We start from the raw sequence: 17,695 nt of genomic DNA on the forward strand, positions 1-17,695 counted from the left end.
GATATCCGGGGGCGGAGCCCGGCATGCAAATTTCATTCGCCAAATTCCATTGGCCTTTTCTATAGTAGTCAGAGTTGATTGGTTCTCGAGGGCGAACCCCATCTGTCGTTCTCGATACAACGTCTCGTTCCCTCCATCAGGGAACTGAGGTTACATACGTAACCAAGACGTTTCCCTTACCGCATGCAATTCATGTCCGGCATCTTTTAGCGCTGGGATTGCTCCATCTATCTGTTTCAAACGATCTGCACATCTAGCATTATATCCACTGTTTATATGATATCATCACTGAAATGCCATAACTTCACTATAGAGGGTTTGCACCTACCTCACGGTTTGGTCAGTTACCCGGATGTGCAGTCTTATTGGATATAGTCGGATCTAAACAACAGGGTTAATGTTCTACATAAGACGTTGTTCTGCTAATTTATGATGTCTTAACCACGGGAAATAGCGTGTGGAAGCTGCTAAATCATATAGAGAAGGACTTGGGAAGCAGGAAAGGGTGATTGATATTTTGACAAACTAAAGTTTTTAGGAGGTTAATAGGGGGTACCTATTTATAGGTAGTACTCCAGATGTTTTTCCCGGTCCGACCGATTAGTACAGCGCTAAACACGACAATAGTTGACCATTTTCAGCAGCAATACCGGATTGATGACGCATCGTGAAAACCCTCTATCGTAAGAGTAACGAGGCCCACAACGCAGACAATCTTGATGCAGTGCAGACAATCTTGATGGCAAGCGGGTCTCGCTCATTGGTTGGTACGCAGGCAGGCTCTATCTTTCCCCTTGCCGTGCTTTTACGGGCGAATTTTCCAATAAAAGGAATAGGTGTAATGGACCAGGGAAAACACGAGGAACAGTAACTTTGAATCTGAAATAAACTGTTTCAGAAATATAGCTTTTGGGGAAAAAGTGGTCTTGCGGCACAACTTGACCCTGATGCGGGGTAAGTTGTGTCTTTGTGGAGAATACGCTCGGGTAAATTGTGCCAGAGATTTCTGAATTAAAACAGAACATTTTAATGTTATGAACTATGGTGCTATATGAAAGCAAGACAAATTCAATACAAAATTACTCACTTAAGGTTTATTTAGATATTGTCACCCTATTAAACTGTTGGAAAAGGTCATATTTGTATTTTTTTGAGTGTCTTTATATGGTCTGCTAGCTCTGTCTCCATGTTTTCTTTGAAGACTTGGTTGGCAAGTCCTGTTCTCTTATACCCTGTCTTGTATCATGATGTATCATGAATCTTTTCAAGGTCATCCTGCAGATCTTCATCTCCTTTGCCACCTGACGTATGGCCTTTCCCTGTTGCACCTCTTTCACTGCTCTGTTTAAGTCCACAAGAGGAGTTTAAGCCCTGTCTGTCTTCCGTTTATAAGTGCAAGGTATGATGGTTTTTGGTCTAAAATTCAGAATACCACATAGTTTAAGTGCTAAACTGTAAGAGTACAATGTGGCTGGAACTATTTCCCCCCTGGCACAAACCAGCTCACTTTCCCCTATGCATTGACGTCACTTTCTCGTGTTGCACTTTTTTTTGTGAAAACTTCAAAGGTATGTATTTTGTAAAACTGCTTTTTATCACATGATTAGAAACACCACATTTATTAACATTACATTTTTGTGTCCCAACGGGTTAGAAATACTACATGCTGACTTGGGATCTCAACCATCACTAGAAAACTTGGGCCAAAAACAGGAAATACGTCATGAAAGTAGTCAAGTGGTCACGTGCAAAGATCACAAGTGGGGGTATTTGGAGGCAGCCTTTAAAAAACATTCTGAAACAAGGTGGAGTGAAGGGGGAGTGTTTCAAGATTACAAATACTGCAAAATACGACCAACTAGTTTTTGGACAAGTTGACCATGTTAAGCATGAGAACCCTGCATGTTTAACATTGTAAATAAGTCAGAATGCATGAAACACCGTTGCATCCCCCTTTAAAAAGATGAATGCAGACAATTCTGTGCAGATAGAGTAACTTCAGATTTCATAAATAAGTTAAGTTATAAATAGGCTATATAACAAAAAATTTTGCTCTAATTAACTTTTGCCTTTTTCAGACATTATGTTATTTCAAAATGATATGCCCTAGTGACAATGGAAATGCTTCCTTGCACATACAGACCCAAAATCACAATTTTCTAAGCATTGCTGGCACACAGGAACATCTTTATTGGCAAACCGGGCAATCTAGTCATTCAAAATACAAAACGGTCCTAAATGTAATTTTATAATATGTAAAATATACCATTACCTTGTTAAATTTACAATTTTAGATTACACTTTAAGATTAGATTTATCCCGTACGTTACTGTCTTGCTGAATATTATCCTTGGCTGCTTTTCTTCCCAGGTATATTATTACAGTGAAAATAGTTTAAGCATCCTAATTTGCATTTTAAACCAATTAACACCACATTCTAGAGTAGACTGAATTATAAGCACAGAATTAAGAGTATCAAAGACATTCACACAGTTGGCACCCTGAAGCATTTAAAATATTAAAAATAATCTTTTAGTAGCCAGACATTTTTATAAGGCATATTAGAAGGCTTTCAAAAAAAAAAATCTTTTAACACCATAGCCAAAGACGTGAGCATTTTTAGTACAAATGGGAAGTCAATCTCAGCTTGCTTTCTTGCAATCTGGTCATATTCCTTATTTAATCTTTCTTTTGCTTTCTCAAATGCCTCATCTTCAAGTTTCTCCCTAAGAGCTTCGATTTCCTTCTGTTTTCGCTCCTCTGCCTCTTTCAGGATACGTTTCTTCTCTTTCTCAATCATTCTCTCCACCTTCTCAAGCATCTCAGTGGTGTAATACTGCCCACCATTTCCGGTCACTAATTTATCAATCTGGTCCAGCAACTGAATGACCTGATCTGGATTCTTATCTTCGTTGTTAAACACATGGTATCGTCCATTGCAAGTTTTGATGAAACTGATCAGTTTTTCACTGTTACGTACAAATGTGTGAATGTTTTTATCTTCCAATCGATCTCCATGAGTGAACAGGACCATGGTGTATGTGGATGCTTCTTTACCAAATATTGCTTGGATGATTTTAACTGCTTTTGCTTCTTCATCTGTAAATCTACCCAACTGAATCACAACTAAGAACACATGTGGACCAGGAGAAGAGAGAGGAATACAGAGTTTGATTCTGTCAATCACCTCATCTGCACTCAAGCTGGTGTCAAACAAACCCGGGGAGTCGATGACGGACACTTTTCTTCCATTCACTAGTGCATGAATTTTTGTACACTGTGCAGTCACAGAGGAGGAGGATATCTCAGATTTAAAAACATTTTGGCCTAGAATGGTGTTGCCTGTTGCACTTTTCCCCACCCCTGTTTTTCCGACCAGGAGAATCCGGAGCTCTTCATCTGGATTAAGGACTGCGCATAAACAACAATCCATTTTTATTTCATGTTTTACTTTTTGTCCTGCTAATATTCAATATGCATGTTTTCCAAATAGATGGTACAATGTGGCAGATTAATAAACATCCTGTATTATATGTTATGTATAACTAAATAACAAAACTTAAATAGATAAACAAACAGACTTTACCTATGTCATCCAACTCATGTTTTTCTTGTTTAAAAATCTAGAGGTGATTACAAAGATGGTCAATTATGTATTTTTAAATATATACTGTAGAAAATATAAATAAACAGATTAAAATAGAAATGTGTGAGGTTTTGAATGTGCTATCATTGTGCATTTTTATGCATACCTGAATCCATATTATTGCAATGGAGACAATTAAACAGAGTAGAACACCGGACAAAGGTGGGACCCAAAACCTTGAGGACTCTGGTTGTTTTCTGGGTGACTTTTCAACGTTTTCCATTACTATTGAAAAAAAGGGGTCAATATTTTATTATTGTATTTCCAGAAAATATAACAGTGTAATACATTGGGGATGTTTGGAGCACAGAGCTTAAGTACATAGGGCAAACAAAGGAACTAATGGAATGATGATTGAAACGCAGGTGAAACTGATGAACTAATTAACAGAACAGATCTAGGTCAAATAGAACAGAACAGAACACAATGAAAACACAGACAGGACCGTAACAATGTAGATATTTTGGAACAGACAAAAACATGCTTCCAAAAATGAAAAAAATAGTATTTCTATAACTGGCATTGTAACATGTTTCCATCTGTGTAATGCATTAGTTTCAGAAACGCCTTTTTTTCTGTTCCAAAATGATTGTATTCCTGTGTACATTTAAGGTTACACCAAAGGTTTATAGCAGGGTTCAGGTCTGGTCTTTATTTAGATCAGTCAAATTCCAAACTGTTGCTTTAAGAACTCAGTTCTTTAGAATACCATTAAATACTGTAGGATTAAGATATGTTTTGCGAACAAAATCTGCTGAAATACTAAAATAGGCAGAGTGGGGTACACAATATTTAAACTGCCATCTTCAAAGCAGCACTGCATACAGAGACTTATGGCAGACGGAGATTGTCTAGTTAGTCGATACTAAAAAGCTACTGAAGAAGCCAATCAAACCAGTATTAAAATTAAGCAAAACCTGTTTTGTTCTGACGTTCTATTTGTGGTATTTTGTCAGTTCATAGGCTATAGAGTAGGTGAAATACTGTATTAAGTATTGTATTAATAAAGGGTCAAACTTTATTTTAGGGTTCCCTTGTTCCACATGTTACATGTATTTACTATAAATTACGCATAATTACATGTAACTAACCTTTAACCAAACCCTAATCCTATGACCCTAACCCTATAATATGTACCTGTAGTTAAATTATATTACGCAAGAGTAAGTACTTAAAATGTATAATTACACTGTAACACCTGCACTGTAAAATAATGTGTAAACCAAAAATGATACATTAAAATGTACACAGTGCTTTTTGCATGGGGAATCAATCTGACAACGCCACACTTTACTGGCCGTGTTTTCTCATACTTTGTGTGCATCTGGAACAGCGTTTGCTCCTTGTATTTCCTAGCACAGCTTTTGTAGATCAGTAAAAACTACCACGCTTTTGACATTGGGTGCATTTGCAATATGGAGGACCACAAGAGTCTTGTGTAAAGTAATAAAGCATTTCATTGTTTAAGAACTATTTCTACAATAAAAATTGGCATTAATCCATGTTTTTAACTTATTTTTTCAATTAAAATATAAATAGGCGAAACGATAAAGTCATTAATTATTTATTGTTTTAATGGGCAATAAAAAGCGTGATTGTAAAAATAATTAATAAATGAAATATTAATCCATAATACAATAAATACTTCAAATTAAAAAGGGACTTAATAAATACATCATTTTAATGCGCATTACTGAATTTGTTTATAAACAGTGGAATTTGACAATCTATTTGAAAATGCGATTTAATAAGATGAATAAATAATTTGATTTACAAATTAAACTAGAAAAACAAGTTTTAATCCGTCATTTAAAAGACTATTTCTTTTAACAATTCGCATTTCCATTTCCCCGCTAGCTTTCCTTTTCCGATTTGCTATTCGATAAGCTTAGTCATTTAGGTTTTCCTTTTAGCCTCTCTATTTACCATTTCCCTGACACTCTGGGGCCTTGCATTGCTAAAACGAGGTTAAACAATGCAAATTAGCTATGGTGAGAGACATGTTACAAGCTCTCTGATTGGCTAGTTCCTTGTACGTCTTGTTCAGAGGTATGTCAGATGAGCAATGGAAAAGAGAGGATAGTCTGTTGTTGCACTACACGCGCCACTAGCGCATTATCAGCGCCTGCTTATTCTCTAACAGAAATCAAAGAAAATTAAACTTATTATAACAACAGGTTAGAACATTCATACTGCACGTGGAAGCAGCAGTGCTGCGCTCATTTTGGTGCCGAGTCTCTTTATGATGCGATGCTTACGCGCAGTTAACATGACATAAGTTACGGGGTGCTTATGGCCAAAATGCTTATGGATTCAAGTGAAATGTAACAGCTTAACCATTAAAGCATGTGTGTTTTACATGTGTTTTAATCCGCCAATATTGACTTTTTTATGAAACCGCAAACACGCACCATGGTGTGTACTAAATTCTCATATAGTAGATGCCACTGTGTATTGTCTATGAGGACAGGACTAATAGGTGACCCTGGACATTTTTTCTGAGGGAAGCAACTGCATCATGCTGACAATCGAAACCAAGCAATGCAGTTTCCCTCAGAACGCGAGGGGTGTGTGGTGCGCAAAAAAGAAGTTAAACAAATGGATTAATGCCTTTTTTTATTGTAGAATTAGTTATTAAACAATGAAATGCTTTATTACTTTACACAAGACTCTTGTGGTCCTCCATATTGCACATCTATTGACAGTTCCAATGTCAATAGTGCTAAGCACATTAGGGGTGTTTTTCCAGACAGGGATTAGGTTAGGCAAGATAATAAAAAAATATATGTGTGCGTCTTGAGACAAAACAATCGCACTAATATATTTAAGATATGTCAGTTCAACACACCTCAAACATTTAAATTAGTCTGGGACTAGGTTTAAGACTTGTCCGGGAAACCACTCCATAGCTTTAAGGCCAAAGAACTATACTTGTTCTCAGAACTTAGTAGCTAAATAAATCTAACTATTTTAAAGCCTCCTCAGAGACGGACTCTTACATTGAAATCGTTGCTATGGTAACAGTTAAGCTCTATCCGGTAGTCAGTGCTGCTTTAGCGGTAGCGGAGCTATCCTACTCCGGCAGTCGCCTGGGGCAGAAGTTTAACTCAACTAAACTCAACTTTATTTATATAGCGCTTTTTACAATTTTAAAGTTTATAGTTCATATTTAAGTTTATATTTTGATTATCCGATCGTTTTGTGTATCCTCAAGATATTAAACATTGAAGAAAGAAACTAAACTGATATCTCTGTCTGTGAGGATACAGTTTGGTGGTTGATACCTCTGACATTCATCTGACTTCAATACACTACATAAAACCGACAAACCTGTCTCTTCGTTAGTTGTGCTCTGACCGGCACCCAGGGGGGTTTACTCAATTTCATGACATCAAAACCTAACCTCTATAAAACTAACATATACACTTTTTTGTCTAGTTTGGCTTTATCTACCCAAAACTTGATTGCATATTAATTTACAGTTCATGCTTTCCCTCAAAACAGTTAAGAAATACTTTCACCAGTAGCTAGATATAAAACATTGTCATATTAAATAATTCTATGATTTAAAATATGAAAATACTTAATATCATATAAAATAAATAAAAACGTTATAGATGTAATAAATGAACAACCCACCTTTCGGTCTAGAGCACATTTTAGCTGGCATATGAAATGAAACTACTTTTGTTGAAGGAAATGAAACCCTGTAAGTTTCGTTTTACTTGCCTGTGTAAAAATAGCTCAGCATCAGTGACACTTCTAGGCTTTTCACAGAATGGGTTATTGTGGTGTACACTGCCGTCTACAGGACCCAACACTACGCGGCACTGCATAGAAGACGATGTACAGAGCAAAGACGGCAATTAAACAAACCATCCAAATGGGGAAATTGCCGTAAAATCACGTTTTGTTCATTTATTCACTTTCTCAGAATTTTGGGTTTATTATTTTGTCAACTCATCTTGTCCAGTCAGATAAAATATTACGTGTACATTGGTCTGTTCTCAATGTAAGGAATACTTTAATATTATTATTGAGTTATACAAAGTTTTATTGTCTTTTTACATATTGCCTAAAATACCATGTTTTATGCATGTTGAACGAACGGTGCAAAAATGACTACAATGCTCTTTTCTGGCATTGGCTTGTGTTTTATCAGACTCCAAGCGTGTCTGGAAAGTCATTTGCTTCTTTGTGTTGCACAAAAGAGCTTTTGTAGATCATTGAAAACTTCCACACGTACAGCCGCAGCGCTGTGTGTCGCTGTCGAGCTCGTCTTCGGCATTCTCTCGACTTAAAGGAGACGCAACAAAGAGCGATAATCAGCCATGTCAGTTGGCTGTGCTAACAGCGCGTTTTACTATAGCTTTAAGAACCTAAAATGGGCTCTGGGTCTTTAAAATGAATTTTGCACAGTTATTAGAGGAATGACAGAATTAGTTTTCAGTTTCAACGACTTTAATTTTTGCATCAGATTTGCAAAAGCGTCCCCAGAAACATGTGTGACAGTCGGATCAGGGCCGTTAGCCACCCAACATTTTCCATATTTTGTTCATCCCGTTCATTTCAAGCTACGTTTTAATTCGTTGAGGATAAGAAAGTCGTTCAAAAGCAAGGCTCAGAGAGACAACAACTTCTGCGGTGATGGAGCCGCAACTCTCGAGCAACAAAGAGGAGGTGGATATTGAAACGGCCGTGGAGACATCCGCGGAGCAGAGTACGGCATCCACCCCGTGCAAGGTGGTAAGAGAACAAGGGGACGGATGCTTGAGTACCGAAGGGACCTGCTCGCCCGAAACAAACGGAGAAGCGACGAGCGTGGCACTATCTGGACGGGTTTTACGGGACAGGTCGACGCGAGCGCTCCCTGCGTGGAGGCAAAGCGATCTAGGAGAGGACCAGGCTGAAGGGACCCGCGACGCAGCAGCCAACCGCCGGAGGAAAGCGATCTACCCGCGGCGCAGGAGGAGCGCGGCAGCCTCTGCGGGTTCATCGGACGCTGACTACGGTCAGCCGGATGAGTACGTGCGACTTTTTACTCCATAAAATACAGTAGTGTCATGGCAAAACCATAAGGCCTCGCGTTTGAAAATTCCTTTCAGTGTTATTAATAACGTTGCATGTCATTACACGTTTATAGTTAACGTTAACCGACTACAGTGTTTACGTTTGCACTCCTAAAGTTGTTTGTGAGCGAGCAGTAAAATCGCCTGCCCCTCAACGAGAGCGCGCACTGTCAATACAAATGATAAATAAACCTTCTGCTGTCCGTCCTGTGACAGGTGTGAAGAAAGCAAGGATGGGCTTGTCATTCGAGGTAGTATTAATGATGTATCATTTTTATTTAATTTGTGTGAAAGAGAATGTTATCTGATCTTGCTTCGTGTCATTGTTGAATGGCAGCAGCCCGCGGGAGACGGGCGCAGGTGCGATCAGGAGCGCGCACCTGTCGAGGGCCACCGAGGACTGTGTTTAAAGTTGAACCAGAAACAGACAGTGATTATGGTATGATTCTACGTTTCTGAATAAAACAATTAAATACACGACTTAGAAATAAATGTAATGAGTGTTTCGTTCTTGCAGCGGAGGCCAACAAGTCGACTGAGAATACAGAAACAAGGTAATAACAGTGAAGAACATTTGGACATCTGTATAAATCATTCGTGCTTTATTCTATGAGTCGCTCACCTGGGGCCTCATGTATCAACGCTGCGTACCCACAAAAACGTTGCGTACGGCAGCTTTCACGTTCACTGTCGGATGTACTAACAGTGAAATTAACGTGTGAATGTGCATTAACAGCTTTATCCGTACGCAATGTTTTAGTATGAATTCAACGCAAGTCTTTGTACATGAGACCCCTGGTCACCCGTCGGAGAAAAAAAACAAGACCCGCAAATACGTAGCCACGGTTTTCTAATTCGTTCCCTCAGTTTAAAGAAACGTGCTCACAGATTCTAAAACTGTTCCATCAGTATCGCACAGGGATTAAAAAACCTTCCCCACGACATTTAAAATCTCTCGGTTTTGTAAACTGTGCCCCAAAAAACCTTAAAGGATCATTTTCAATTATTCCCCTGAATATTGTTATTGAATATTAGATTCAACTTTCTTTTATAAGCAATTAAATGTCCAAAAAAACTGCTTCCAAATTATTTTATGATGTTGCATAGCATCCAAACTATGTCCAACACATTTATTAAAACTCATCAGAATTGCAAACGAAATTGGTTGTTCCTAAAAACAATCAAATAATGTTATAAAAGAGGTGGTGTAAATGCAGCAGACCGATTGGAAACTTGTGGGTACAGTTTATTAATCTGTGTGTACGTTTTTTTTTTTAAACTGAGGGATCGAATTACAAAACTGTGGCCAAAGATATGCAGCCCTTGTATTTTTTTCTCCGACGAGTGACCAGACAGGTGTACAACTGAGTGTGGCATTTGAATGAAAAGATCTCAAATCATATAAACTAAAAACGTTTTGCTATTTAAAAGCAGAGACAAGCCATTGTCAAGCTATTTGATGGAGTCCTAAAGAATACTGCTAGTGTTTTGGTGTGACCGGTCCTGTGTTTGTTACTGCCATATTTTAGTGTGGAGAAAAAGGAGGATGAGAGCATAGATGATGATGATCTTATAGAAGAGGAAGAGGCTTCATATGTGGACGACCCAAAAGATCGAAGCTACTTCCCTCACACACAGAGGTAAAACACATTTGCATCTATGTATCTCAACCTGTTGGAAGATAGATAGAGATAAATTTATGTTGCATTCTTGAAGTGCATGAAGTTATTTAATGATTACAGTTAGCAGTCTATAATAACGTTTTTTTACATTGGTTAACCGTTGGCTATGTTATATCTATACATTTATTGTGGCGTACATTAGACGATTACTGCTCATGACTTAATGCACCTGTTTTTTTTGTGTAGCAGCGGGGAGGAGGTCATCAGCAGTGAAGAAGATGTCCCTTTTAGAGATGACATGAATGATCAGAGCTATGATCCTAAGTATGAAAGATGGATATTAGTTTTCTGTATGTTTTTGTTTGTTTCATCATTTAGTCTTTATGTACATTCTTCTTTCTCCTACGCCCACTCCATCTCTGTCCTCTAATGTTGTATTTGGCAGGGATCTTCCTAAGCAAAGGCGTAAACCAATTACTAGACATGAGAGGAAGGACAAGACAGTCATGATTGAGACTGAGGACGAAGAGGAGCATGACACAGAGATCAAAACTGAGGGAGGGGAGAGCACAGATGAGAGGATTGGTGTTGAACTTGCTGGGGAAGTTGCTGAACTGCCCAGGAAGTGAGTTAATGATGATGTTTCATGTTTTAACTGAACAAAAGATAAGCAAAGTTAATTTTCTCACAGACATGTTCTTACTTAAACCTTCCTTTAGGAGAGGGCGGAGAAGGAAAGATGACAAAACCCCACGTCTTCCAAAGAGAAGGTAACAAAGCTTCCCACTTTAAACGCTAAAAATAAACAATGATTTGTTGATACTGATAATGTTTCTGTTTAGCTAGGAAGATCTAGAACTGATGATTTGTTCCTCTGTACAGGAAAAAGCCTCCAGTTCAGTATGTGCGTTGTGAAATGGAGGGATGTGGTACAGTGCTGGCTCATCCGCGCTACTTACAGGTACAAATGCAAGCATGTTGTTTCCTCACCATCAGAGACCTGAAATAAATATTAAAGGTCTCATGAACTGGCCCTGTTTATTGTTTTATACTATTGTATGAGGTCAAGTTATGACGTTTGCGTGATTATTACATTCAATAACATCAAAATCAAGAAGTAATAGGCTATTTTCTACACTGGTTTTGAGGCCAGCTCTGCAAACGCTCTGTTTAAATGGATGTGCTGCATTTAAGACTTATAAGTGAATTTGGTTAGAGACGTAACGTTAGATTACACATTAGCACCATTCACAGTTTTCGCACGGCATTGGTATTATCTGGAGACCCGCTGTGATTTATAAATTACCTATCCACATCAGTATTTCATGTGACGCATTCCCAAGTGATGATTTTACTCAAATTTACTGACTTATTTACCGGATGTGATGGCAAGGCTTTGCTTATAGTTCGTATAGCCTATGGCTGTATGGTGTTTAATGATATATGACCGTACCTGTCTGCATTTGAGACCCGTGATCGCCAACCGGACAAAAGATCACAGCGATCGCGGGTCTCAAATGTTGAGTTTCCATGATAAACAAACAAACGGGAGACTCCCGGTAACTTATGGATCGATCTCTTACAAAGCAATAGTGATGCATAGTACAAAAATGTTTTACTCACAAAAGATACCTGCACCATTCCTATTACATCCAATATTGACGCCACTGCTTTTTAATTTTAGTCATTCACAAAGGAATCCATGGAGAAATTTAACGAACAAACGCTCCATATTTTTCCCACGTGAGCTGAAACATTTTTTAAAATAAACTTTAACCCCACATTCCTAATATCGGAATCCGAAGGAAGGTTATGTAGCGACTGTATTCTTTCACAACCAGGGGTGGCACAATATTAACTTATCTTTGACGGCATGTTTGTTTATTGCTTGCTCGCTCTATCTGGTTCCACACCACCTGTATTACTTAAGAATTGTCATGCGCGAACCAGTGGGTGGGACTAGAGAAGTACTCGTTTATATTTTTCTGCGGAGGTGGTGTTCAACCTATAGATAGGTGCATTCCAGAACCTTGCGTTCACTGGGCCTGATGTCAATTTACCGTCAATTACAGATGTAATCTCAGTTACAGGGGCGTTTTCAGTTCTGACACTTACATAATGTTTGCGTGAATACGATTCCCTCTTATATAACAAAAGCTTGGGTTAAAATTGTGATTTTAATTAATGCCTCCTTTAAACGTTTCTGATGTGTTTCTGTACTGCAGCATCACATAAAATATCAACATCTGATGAAGAAGAAGTATGTTTGCCCTCACCCTTCATGTGGAAGACTCTTTCGGCTACAGAAACAACTACTGCGCCATGCCAAGCACCACACAGGTAGGGCAAACGTGTCTAGTTATTCACTTCTTACTTGACCTAATAGCATAAAGGTTTTTTGTTTGTTTGTTTAACAAACTGCATAGTATAGCTGTTTCGTACATCAGTAAATATTTTTGTGTATAATATATGATGAAGTGATGAAAATATGTTGGATTGAGTGCCTTCTGTTAAAATACAGATCAGAGAGACTACATCTGTGAGTTCTGTGCTCGTGCCTTCAAGAGCTCTCATAATCTGGCTGTGCATCGAATGATACACACTGGAGAGAAGCCACTGCAGTAAGTTTAATCATATACATAAATCACATTTGTTCTCCAACAGAGGGTGCTATGTACAATGTCAAGTCTTGTATTCACCTAAAGGGGATTTATTTTGTGATGCGCAAATCAGCTGGAAAAAATGAGGGCCTTTTTTATTGCTTTATACTATTGTATAAGGTCTACTTATGACGTTTCCGTGGTTTTTACATTAAAAAACATCAATATCAATAAGTAATAACTATTTTCTACCCGGATTTTGAAGCCGGCCTGACAAACACTGACAAACACAGTTTTAACAGGCGTGCCGCATTGAAGACTTGGAAGTAAACGCCCACTGCTGTGATTGGATAACAGTTTGCGTGGTAAACTTAGTTGGAGCCTTCAGTGGATTTGATTAGACACGTAACGTTAGGTTACAAATTAGCCCTTTTTGCAGGGGATTAGTATTATCTGGGGATCTTGTGTGATTTATAAATGACCTCCCCACATCGGTTTTTCATGAGGCGCATTCGCACGGGATGAATGAAGCCTGTGATTATTATTTTTTTCTCAAATTGACTTACTTATTTCCCGGATGTGATGGCAAGGCTTTGCGTATAGATTGTATAGCCTGTAGTTGTATGGTGTTTAATGATATACGACCTCCAGCATTTGAGACCTGTGATCGTGAACCGGACAGAAGATCACCGCGATCGCGTTCTCAAATGTTGCGAGAGTTTATATGATAAATAAACAAACGGGAGACTCCTGGCCAAACAACAGTGTTGGCAGACTTATGAATATGATCCAGCACCCGAAATAATATCAAAATACTTCAAAAAAGCCTCCATTATTCGCAAACTTTCAAAAAAACCTTGAAAAATTATATATGAGCCCACCAAATCATAGAGATGCTGATTGGCACGGGACTAATATTATCACAGGACATCGGTGTTCTCTAACAAAGCAATAGTGACGCATAGTACAAAAAATGATCTCAAGATTGCTTTTTAATTTTAGTCTCTCCACAAATCCAGTGACATCTTTAAAAATAAACTTTACCACCCATTACTAATGTCGGAATCCGAAGGAATGTTTGGGGGCGACTGTATTCTTACACAACCAGGCACTGCAGAATATTTTGCAATCTTTAACGGCATGTTTATTGCTTGCTCGCTCTCTCTGGTTCAGCGCAACTTGTTACTTCAGTACTGTAATGCTTGAACCTGTGGGCTGGGCCAGATAAGTAGTCGTTGATATTCTTCTGTGGAGACGGTGTTTACATTTAAATTTAATAGCACACTCTTTTATTCAAAGCAACTTACATAGAGTTTTGGGAGCAATAAGCGATATGTCATACAGGAGCAATAATAGATTAGGTGCTAATACAAAGTTACTTGTTTCAACAAAAGCTCGACCACTACCTGTTGAGAGAAAGAGAGAGGGTCAGTCCGATAAATATTCACAGAAGAGATGGGTTTAAAGTAGTTTTTGAATGTTGTGAAAGATGTGGTTGACCGGACCGGGTTCCACCAGGAAGGAGTTGTGAAGGAGAATGAGGGGGAAAACGATTTACGGCCCTTATGAGACGGCAATACAAGACGGTGTTCAGCTTAGATAGGTTTATTCCAGAACCTGCCGTTCGCTGGGCGTAGTGTCAATAACAGTTGTAATTTCTTTAACAAGTCCGTTTTCAGTTCTTACACTTACAGGATGTTCGTTTGAATACTATTCCCTCTGATAAAACATAAGCTTGGGTTAAAATGTTTGTCTTAATTCAAAAAAAAAGTTTTTCCGAATATACTATTTATTGGTATCTATTAAGGTAAAATGGTCATTTTGTTTCATTCTGTAAATTAGTAAGAATATTTTGCCCAATTTAAAAAAAACATACATATTGGCTGAAAAGGAAGATGCCCTTTTTTTTTCTTCAGACCTACTGCACAGAAAATAAGATCATATTCACTTTTAAACAATAATATTTGTACATATATTCTAAAAAAAATAAAATGAAATAATGCGATAACCTTTTTATCATGTGTCTCCTCATGCTGTGAGTCTTTTACATTTTGGAAGGTGACTTAATTTCACTCCTCAGATTTAATTCTATTAATAATCAACAGATTTTGGACTGGATTGGCCATACAATACAACTAGAATTGCTCAAATTAAATGGCTAATTAAACAAGAATTTGCAATGGTCTCTTAATTTTTTAAATATGAACAATATTGTCTACCTTAGCTTTCAACATTTTAATGATGTGACAAAAATATTGGACCACGGAATGAAATGATTAATAAATCTGAAATCGAGTATTATAGCTCACCTGTTTGAGCTGCAAAAGGTTGTTGGTTCGATCCTAGAAGATTGTACTTGAATGCACTGGAAGTCGGTTTGGATAAAAGCATCTGCCAAGTGCATATGCCCCTGTGTCCACCGATGCGCTTTGACGCTGCAGAAAAAGCCTTCTGCAGGCGCAGCGTTCTGCCCCAAGTAGAGCATTTTTCAACTCCGGGCAGAAACGCCTTGGTGGACACAGCCCCTAAATGAGTATTCTAGTGAGCTTTGTTATAAATCATATAGTTATGAAACCACATAACCATAAACAATATGAGCTAAGCAAAATAAGGAGTGCCGTTTCTGCACTTCTGAAAACAGTGAAACCGAACAGAATTCCAAAATAGGGACACTCCCCCATTTCCTCAGGAGTATTTCTCCGTATTTAATCTTCTTCATGTTTCAGGTGTGAGATCTGTGGTTTTACCTGCCGTCAGAAGGCTTCCCTCAATTGGCACATGAAGAAGCATGACGCAGATGCAACCTACCAGTTCTCCTGCAGCATCTGCGGCAAGAAGTTTGAGAAGAAGGACAGTGTGGTGGCGCACAAAGCCAAAAGCCACCCAGAGGTGCTCATTGCAGAAGCATTGGCAGCCAATGCTGGATCCCTCATCACCACCCCTGTAGGAGTTACCACAATGCTGGAAGGCTCTACAGGCCCTGCACAGACAGAGCAGGCGGTTTCTGAGGCGAAGGGGAGCACTGTGTTGCAAGCAGGTCAGGTGGGCCCCGTAACGCACATGGGTCCAGTGATGGTCATGGATCAGGACAACAACCTCCACGCCATGCAGGTACCGATGACCCTGGCTTTACCGCCAACAGAGGAAGAGATTGGCGCTGCCTCGCAGCAGGCCTCATCCCAAGCTCTTCAGATGCCACTGCAGTTCATAACCGCACCTGTCTCACAGCAGCAGCACCAAATTCAGCATCTTCAGCCCGCCACGACCGTCACCCAGCCGGCTACTTTGGTTCAGCAGTTACCCATGCAGTCATACAACCCCCAGCCTCAGATCCTTCACATGACCTTCAGAGCTCTTCCTCAACAGCAGCTCCCACTGCTTTCGGTCGCACAGCAGCTGCCTTTCCAGACCAACCAACCACAACAGACCCAGGTGCTCACCAGACCCTCCAATCCTCCTATTATTATGACCCATCACTCGCAAACTCTGTCCGAGACTTCCTCTGACTGCCGGAGCAATTTGGGATTTGCCGCTAATCCTCCCCCTGCTCCTCCTCAGTCTTCCACTGGCCCTTTGGAGACGAGACAAATAATTTGGGCAGGAGATGGTGTAAATTCTAATGGAAATGGGGCTGAGGGTTGGGAGACTGGTGGGGAAGGGGAGGATCAAAATATGGCAGACCCTTCAGACGGGCAGATACAGCGTGTACTTATATAATGAATAGGACTTGGAGAAAAATGAGATGACTTGTCTGTCACACTCCAGAACGATACACGGCCTGACGTTATATATATATATAGTCATAAATATATTGTATGTAACCACGTTAACTTTGGTAGGTTTGTAGAAATGTATGTATCAGAGAGGATGTGTTTGAGTTTGAGTTGTTATCATTGTTCATTTTGTATATAAACAGTAATGGTTCCCTCAAAACACATCTGTTTAGTGTGTGTATGGCGTTTTGTGTTTAGGGGCTTCCACAGACCCCAAGGAGCTGTTCCCACTCATCCACCAGATGGATCTCTTTTAGCATTGTGCACTATCTCCACTGTAATGAATTGAAATGTAACACCAAGAGATAAGGCTTTTTAAGACACTGTATCAAGTTAAGAATGATTCAACTTTCACGTTTAATGTCAGTTTTACATTAAACCAGTCAGATTATTCTGGAGGCAGGATGGCATCTAGATGGAGTATTAGTGCCCCTATAAATGTGTTTTGTGTTCAATTACAATGCATTCTGTTTAATATTTTAATGCAAGAACATATTCTGTGTGTACGAATTCATCCCTCCCTGTTTTATGTTGGTGTCTGTTTTGTGCCATTGTATGGTTTCAATGGCTACTTTAGAAATAACCAACGAGCAATAAGCTGTAATGACTCAAGTGATATACTGTAGGTGAACTCAACAATGTTAGGTCTTAAATCTGTAATCCTATTCCAGATCGCAAAAGCATTGTCCTTGTGATGTCTATCTCTTGCCACGTATTCAAATCATAAAGCAACAAACATGTATTCACATTTAGATTTATTGTCCCAAACTATACAATTATTTATATTGAGATGAACTTCTATAAAAGAAGTTGAACATGGTTTCAGACCTTGATCAATGCTGTTGTTCCTTGTATCTATTATGATTTTTCACAAGTATTTCACAAAGTTAAGTTACTAAGACACAGTCACACCTCACTCTGTATGTCAAGTAGTATCTTCTATCGAAATGGCCTCATTTCATTTTATTACAAATCATTCTGGTAA

General features: G+C 38.9%; 2 protein-coding genes across 4 annotated transcripts; one reads left to right on the top strand and one right to left on the bottom strand.

Annotated features, from left to right (window-relative positions):
* Positions 1–2,170: 2,170 nt before the first annotated feature.
* On the bottom strand, positions 2,171–7,422 carry zgc:152658 (uncharacterized protein LOC767632 homolog). The gene is made up of 4 exons (XM_056772860.1): positions 7,286–7,422; positions 3,753–3,871; positions 3,587–3,623; positions 2,171–3,411 (listed from the first exon to the last, which is right to left on the bottom strand). The coding sequence occupies exons 1-4, from the start codon at positions 7,314–7,316 to the stop codon at positions 2,573–2,575; spliced, it is 1,026 nt and encodes a 341-aa protein (XP_056628838.1). The 5' UTR covers positions 7,317–7,422; the 3' UTR covers positions 2,171–2,572.
* Positions 7,423–7,962: 540 nt separating this feature from the next.
* On the top strand, positions 7,963–17,543 carry zfp91 (ZFP91 zinc finger protein, atypical E3 ubiquitin ligase). Of its 3 annotated transcripts, none has more exons than XM_056736105.1 (12): positions 7,963–8,670; positions 8,932–8,966; positions 9,053–9,154; positions 9,233–9,269; positions 10,245–10,355; positions 10,584–10,661; positions 10,783–10,962; positions 11,057–11,107; positions 11,220–11,298; positions 12,563–12,677; positions 12,859–12,958; positions 15,664–17,543. In XM_056736105.1, the coding sequence occupies exons 1-12, from the start codon at positions 8,294–8,296 to the stop codon at positions 16,652–16,654; spliced, it is 2,256 nt and encodes a 751-aa protein (XP_056592083.1). In that variant the 5' UTR covers positions 7,963–8,293; the 3' UTR covers positions 16,655–17,543. The 3 variants fall into 3 exon arrangements, with proteins under 3 accessions (XP_056592083.1, XP_056592094.1, XP_056592102.1); XM_056736116.1 differs by having other exon boundaries at positions 10,587–10,661; XM_056736124.1 differs by having other exon boundaries at positions 9,056–9,154.
* The last annotated feature ends 152 nt before the right edge of the window (positions 17,544–17,695 follow it).

The sequence above is a fragment of the Triplophysa dalaica genome, chromosome 2 (genome assembly GCF_015846415.1).
Source record: "Triplophysa dalaica isolate WHDGS20190420 chromosome 2, ASM1584641v1, whole genome shotgun sequence".
Lineage (NCBI taxonomy): Eukaryota > Metazoa > Chordata > Actinopteri > Cypriniformes > Nemacheilidae > Triplophysa > Triplophysa dalaica.

Excerpts from the sequence above, each read along its gene's own strand:
- zgc:152658 (XM_056772860.1), bottom strand. The coding sequence starts at position 7,316 with ATGCCAGCTAAAATGTGCTCTAGACCGAAAG. Across the intron at positions 3,624-3,752 it reads TTGCAATAATATGGATTCAG|ATTTTTAAACAAGAAAAACA; the intron begins GTATGCATAAAA and ends AATCACCTCTAG. Across the intron at positions 3,412-3,586 it reads ACATGAGTTGGATGACATAG|TCCTTAATCCAGATGAAGAG; the intron begins GTAAAGTCTGTT and ends GTTTATGCGCAG.
- zfp91 (XM_056736105.1), top strand. The coding sequence starts at position 8,294 with ATGGAGCCGCAACTCTCGAGCAACAAAGAGGAGGTGGATATTGAAACG. Across the intron at positions 10,356-10,583 it reads TACTTCCCTCACACACAGAG|CAGCGGGGAGGAGGTCATCA; the intron begins GTAAAACACATT and ends TTTTTTGTGTAG. Across the intron at positions 11,108-11,219 it reads CCACGTCTTCCAAAGAGAAG|GAAAAAGCCTCCAGTTCAGT; the intron begins GTAACAAAGCTT and ends TCCTCTGTACAG.